This window comes from Acinonyx jubatus, chromosome X, assembly GCF_027475565.1.
Source record: "Acinonyx jubatus isolate Ajub_Pintada_27869175 chromosome X, VMU_Ajub_asm_v1.0, whole genome shotgun sequence".
In the NCBI taxonomy this organism is placed as follows: Eukaryota; Metazoa; Chordata; class Mammalia; order Carnivora; family Felidae; genus Acinonyx; species Acinonyx jubatus.
The window spans coordinates 91,613,975-91,619,974 of record NC_069389.1 but is presented as its reverse complement, the minus strand read 5'-3'; the positions used below and the strand labels follow the sequence as shown (position 1 = coordinate 91,619,974).

The following is a 6,000-nucleotide window of genomic DNA, read 5'->3' as shown; positions in this document are numbered from 1 at the left end:
GGAAGTTTTAAGTCATAGCCAATCAGATAATTTCCCTTCTCTGCTTCTGCATTTTTTCTACTTGTCTTTCCCCTGGCTCCTGTTGGCCGAGCTACTTCTGGTTTGGTACTCTGCCTAATTTAAGTCGATGAGTGCTCAGATCAACTCTAAACATTTTAAAGTATGCCTCAGTTTACCTTTTAACACTCCTTATGGCCTTGATATTTGTGTGAAAGAGCTCTGGAATGTGTTATTTTGTCCGATTGTCTTGTATATCTAGCCAACTTTGCAGGCTTCCTGCTTTTTGTACTTAGACTCTCTTTTAATTCTTTGAAAGATAGTTCTTTTTTAAGAATTAGTTTTTATTTATTTTTGAGAGAGAGAGAGAGAGAGAGAGAGAGAGAGAGAGAGAATGAGTGAGCACGAGTGGGGGAGGGGCAGAAAGCGAGGGAGACACAGAATCCAAAGTAGGCTCCAGGCTCTGAGCTGTCAGCATAGAGCCTGATGCAGATCTCGAGCCCATGAACCGTGAGATCATGACTTGAGCCGAAGTCAGATGCTTAAGTGACTGAACCACCCAGGCGCCCCAAAAGATTATTTTACTTCTAAATTTGGTTGTGCATGGCCATTTTCACTTGATGGGTATCCTGATCCTGAAGACCTATTTTTCCTGGAGTCCAATACATTGTTTTAAATAATGTCAAAATTCTTATTGGCTAATTATTAAAAGAGTTCCTTTCCTAATCTTTTCTCTGACTAATGACTTTAGTTTCTCCTCCTGCCCTTCTTGATTCTGGAAGTTCTCAATTAATACTTGATTTGAATTGTGATATAAAGATGAGATATAAGGTACAGCATCCCTTTCGGACACCAGTGGGTTTAAATAATTTGATTTCACTTGCTAATTCATCGTAGGGTCTGATTCTCAGTTCTCTTCCTTCTGTGGGTCATGCATATGGCAAATGTAATTTCTGACAACATAATTTTAATTAGCCTGTATGGCCACAAAGCAATTTAGACAAGTTGTTAATTTCTCCTGCATTTTTCCCCAAAGTAGAGCCAATGGCAGATAAACTTTTGTGGAGATAGCTCTAAGAAAATGAGATTGTTAGCAGATTGCTCAAATTGAAATGCATGTAAAAGAGATGCATTGGATATTCAAATTAATGATAACCGAATATGTCCAAACATTCTGATAGGTTTTTTTTTTGTTTTGTTTTTTTTGTTTTTTGTTTTTTTTTTTTTTGGTAACTTTACTGACTCTTCATGAAAAAGACTTGAATACTCTGAGTGCAGGTAGAGAGGTAACAGTGGCCTGAATGATTGGGTTCAGGTTCTAAGAATGACCTCCTAAAATCCAAGATTGATTAGCTTGTTATCTTCAGTGTTAAACCTACAGAATTCCACCTAAAACCAAAACCTTCATCCCAAAAATAAACTTTCAGGTTGTTTAACGATCAAAGAGCTTTCCATCAGCCATACTGACATGATGAGAAGAAACCTGAGATATTTTGGAGATCTTGGCACAACTTCAAAGAGTGATAGAACAGCATGCAGAGAACTTTTCCAAGTTTTGGAAGGCAGCAGTCTGGCTGGGACCCACACATACTTGAAAACATTTAAAAAGTCGTTTCCTATTTTGGAAGTCTAAATTATATGGCAAAATTCATATATGCTTAAAACTCAATTCTGCACCAGTTTTCCTCCCCAAATGCCCCTCCGCCGTTTCTCTCCGTGTCAACACTGGTAAACAATTCCTGAGGCATGTGCGGTAAGCGTTTCAATAAGGTGGCTGATAGCCCTTCTGAATGCTGTTTCAATATATTCTGAAACGAATCCCTTTCACCCCTATCTGATATATTTGCCTTTGTTTTGCAGAGGGAGAAAGGTGAAGCAATTTCCAGATTTGGAGACCCACTGCTAACTGACCTGTGTTTAAGCTGGTGTCGCTTCGCAAGATTTTGGTACCCAAAGCAGCGGAACCGAGATTTAGCATCCTTCCTCTGAGCACACATTTCTTAAAGCAAGCGTTCTGCACGTTTGAACACCGTCTCTTCTCTACCCAACACCTCCTCCCAGCCCGCCCCCTGGTTCCTTCCCACCCTCAACCTCGCCCCCCCCCAGCCGCCACCCCCCCCGCCCCAGCCTGCGCATGCGTCCTAAGAATCCCCTACACTCGCGGCACAAGCTGAGAGTATTGTCGGGGGCTATTCTCTCTCCCAGGAACATGGCGGCGAGTCAGGGAGGTGGTGTTAACAGTGGGGGCGGCGGTTGTGGTGGAGGTGGAAGTAGCGGTGGCGGTGGCGCAGCCGGAGGGGGAGGTGGCGGAGCCGGAGGGGGAGGCGGCGGCGGCGGCGGCGGGACCCTGGTGGTGCCCATCCCGGTACCGACTCTTTTCGGTCAGCCGTTCCCCAACGGGCCGCAGTGGAACCCGGGGAGCCTGCAGCCTCAGCACACGGTGAGGAGCCTGGACCGGGCCCTGGAGGAGGCGGGCAACTCCGGCATCCTGAGCCTCAGCGGTAGGAAACTCCGAGACTTCCCCGGCAGCGGCTACGACCTGACGGACACCACCCAAGCAGGTGACAGGACGGGGTGGGGGGCGGGGAGGGGAAGCTGGGCTCGGATGGAGGAGGTGGGGGGAGTAGGTGGCTGCGTGGCTGCGTTGTTGGACTCTGCTGGTCTGGGCGGGTTCGCGGGGGCGGCGAGACTGACAAAGTCGGAGCAGCCTGTTCTCCTGAATGTGAGGGGGAGTGGAGGGAATGGTGGCGGGTGTGTGTGTGTGTGTGTGTGTGTGTGTGTGTGTGCGCGCGCGCGCGCGTGCGTGTGTGCTGATTGAAGGATGTATGGAAACCGGGCGGGATGTGAGGGGTGAAAGAGCATTATTGTTAAAGCGACTTTGTCCAGTAAGGAGTAGGGAGGGAGGTATTGACACCTTCCTTAATGCACTTCTTCCAACTCTCCTGGATGTTCCCATCTTTCCCCGGACGGGTTAAAAAAAAAAAAAAAGACAATACATAAAATCACAATTGCTACATATTCTTTAAAGGCATACGTGCCTGTAAGAATGGCATATTCCTTTTCGTACTGCAGCGACAGCAGCACTGCCACGGTTTTCTTGTGTTCTTATTTTGTGTGTGTATGTGTGTGAATCATCCGAGAATATTCTTGCCTTCTTGTCACGTATGCCTGTAAAGACTGAGATTTTTCATTTTCCTGGTGTTGAGAAGGTAGTGGTGGTTAAATTAGTATTTGCTGCAGTGGCAAATGAAATCATCAATCACTAACGTGTCTGGTTACTAGGGGAAAGGATCCTTCTTTTGAGTTATGTTAAGAGTCCTAATTTTTATAGCAGCAATAGCCAAAACATTGAAGGGCATTTTTGAGAGACAGAATGAACTCTGTTCTTCAGGGAGTTGTGGGCTAATGGCTTATCATTTTGGTTGAGAAATGGGCTATTGTAATGTTCTTCGTACCCTCTCTGGTACTCTTTGTTGTGGATGGCATTTTTTGTTATGAACATACTCTCTTTCCCCTCTGTCTTATAAATCAGCGCTGATTGTTTTAAATGTGTTTTGGTTTCATGAAGGGTTTTTTGCTTTTCATAATCTTTACATTTGTTAGCTATTTTTATTTGCTTTGCTGAAAGAGATCATGGATAAAATTATTTGAATAGATGTAGTAATTTTGAAACAGTACAGCAAGTAAATTCGCCCATAATGAGAAGTAATAAAAGGCCTCTTATTTTCGGAGTAACATTATTTCAGTGTGTTCAGTTTCTGGATATTAAATTTAGATATGTGTTTGGAGGAGGGTGCAGAGAGGAGGAAAACCTAAAATTGAAGCCTTCCGCCCAGTGTTCTCTTAGGAATTACCCTAAGAACTATGAATGCGTAATCGATCGCTGATTCTGTATTTCGAAAAGCATGTTTGAGTATTTACTCGTTCACTCTGAACACATTTCATAAACAATATGTTCACATATTTATGAATATATTGGCAAAATATTATAGTACTTGGTATGTTCTTCAAAGGCTTCGAGAAAAATGGTTTCAGACTGCATCATTATAAGGCTACACTGTTTTGCTCATTGTGCTTTATAACCTGTAAAGGATCTGTCTGTAGGACAAAGTTGGAGCATCCTGGCTTGGCGTTCAGGGCTTTCACTGTCTGCTCCAGTTTATTGTTGCAACCTTATTACCCCAAACACTCCTACATAGAACCCTCTGTTCCCACCAAGTCAACTCCCCGTTCCTCAAATGTATTTAATGAATTTTCTGCCTCATGTTTGTTGAACGTCACCCACATGCTTGGGATTTCTTCCTTTACTCCACCTATTTAGTTTTGTTCAAGCCCCAGCTTTTCCAAGAAGCTGTCTGTGACTCCCTGAGTCCATAGCAGTCTCCCTGTTTTTGAGTCTTTATGGTACTTAGTATCTTTACCACATAGTTGTTAGTGCTGGCCTTAGTTTCTTTTTATGTTTGTGTCATGTGGTGCCTGAGAAGATGGGGAGCTACTTAAAGGCAGGGGATAGGTCATTTCCTTGTTTCGTCTTCTCTTTATATATTGCTTATATTGTACTTGATAATATTTTTCATACGCATCAGTATCATCTTGTGTGCTTATAATCTTTAGCTTTTAAGCCTTCAGTTGGTTTTCTTGAGGCGAGCTTTTAACACAAAGCAGAACCGTATTTGTCTTTGGCAAGCATTCATTTGTCATAAACTTTATTGGTGTCTACTGTAAGACAGAGGGTTTGAGATAATTCCACCTCATTGTACTTTTTTTTTTCAGTGGAATGCGTGTTCCTTGTGGGAACCCTTCCAGATTTAAATGAGAAATTTGTGAGTGACTCATTTCCATTCATTTTTGACAAAATTCAGTCATGAACTATTTAGGGGCAATATTTTTGTATGTTAGGGGACTACTATTCATTATGTATAAATGAAGGTGGGTACACTGAAACTGAAGAAGAATAGAGCACATTTGAGATGATACATACACACATACACACGCTCATACATACACATATGTATACATAAAGTATCCTCCGTTTGATGAAAACAGTTCTGTTTGTTGGTATTGTTACACTTAAAATGACTCTCAGTGGGATAATGTTTCAGAACCAAACTCATTAGTTAGGCAAGCATATCATGGTTTATTGGATTGGGAGGAGACTGGAGGAAGGGAAAATAGGTAGGAAGGTATTCTGTTAATCTAGGTGTGAGGTGGTGAGAATCTGGGGGTAAAACTAAGTTGGATAAGAAGGGAAAAGTGATAAATTTCAAAGGAAGCAGGGAAGGCTTTTTGTATCATTTTGCTGTTTCTCACATATACATCCACAAGACAAGATAGACCTGTGGTTCTTCACCTGGGCTGCACGTTAAAATCGCAAGGGAGTGTTTTTTAAAAACCCTGGGCCCCACCCCAGACCAATTAAATCAGAATCTCAGGGGCCAAGAGGCTCGTTTTTTGTTTTGTTTTTAAAGTCTTCCCAGATGATCCTAAAGTGTAGTCAGGGCCGAGAAAGTCTAAAATAGCTCATTTTTAAGGTACTCAAGAAATACTGTTTAAGTGAATGAGAACATGGATAAGAATGTAGTGACTAAACCGAAGTCACTTGTCAAGAGGGTCAAAATCAAAATTAGGAGCTATGTATTCAAGATCTAGTTCAGTATTCTTTTCATTTTATTTTATTAGTTTTTAAATATCTAGGAATAAACTTTTCTTAATGTTTATTTATTTACTTGGGGGGGCAGAGAGTGCGAGGGAATGAGTGGGGGAGGGGCAGAGAGAGAGAGAGAGAGAGAGAGAGAATCTCAAACAGGCTCCATCCCTGCTGTCAGCGCCGAGCTGCCTCAGGGCTTGATCTCACCTTGAGATCAGGACCAGAGCCGAAATCCTGAGCCGAAATCAAGAGTCTGATGCTTCTATATGATTGAGCCACCCAGGCGCCCCTCAGTATTATTTTTATTAGACTTGGTGAAGCAGAGACACATTTTTTTCCCATTATATCATGCCTCT

At 42.7% G+C, this 6,000-nt stretch overlaps 1 protein-coding gene across 3 annotated transcripts in view; it reads left to right on the top strand.

Annotated features, from left to right (window-relative positions):
• Positions 1–2,174: 2,174 nt before the first annotated feature.
• LRCH2 (leucine rich repeats and calponin homology domain containing 2) overlaps positions 2,175–6,000 on the top strand; it is a 98,387-nt gene continuing 94,561 nt past the window's right edge. For 2 of the 3 annotated variants that reach the window (XM_027054873.2, XM_027054872.2), the window contains exon 1: positions 2,186–2,558. In XM_027054873.2, the coding sequence (XP_026910674.1) occupies positions 2,207–2,558 (352 nt within the window). In that variant the 5' untranslated portion in view covers positions 2,186–2,206. Of the gene's footprint in view, positions 2,559–6,000 lie in introns of all 3 variants that reach the window. The other variant, XM_027054874.2, reaches the window with a different exon arrangement.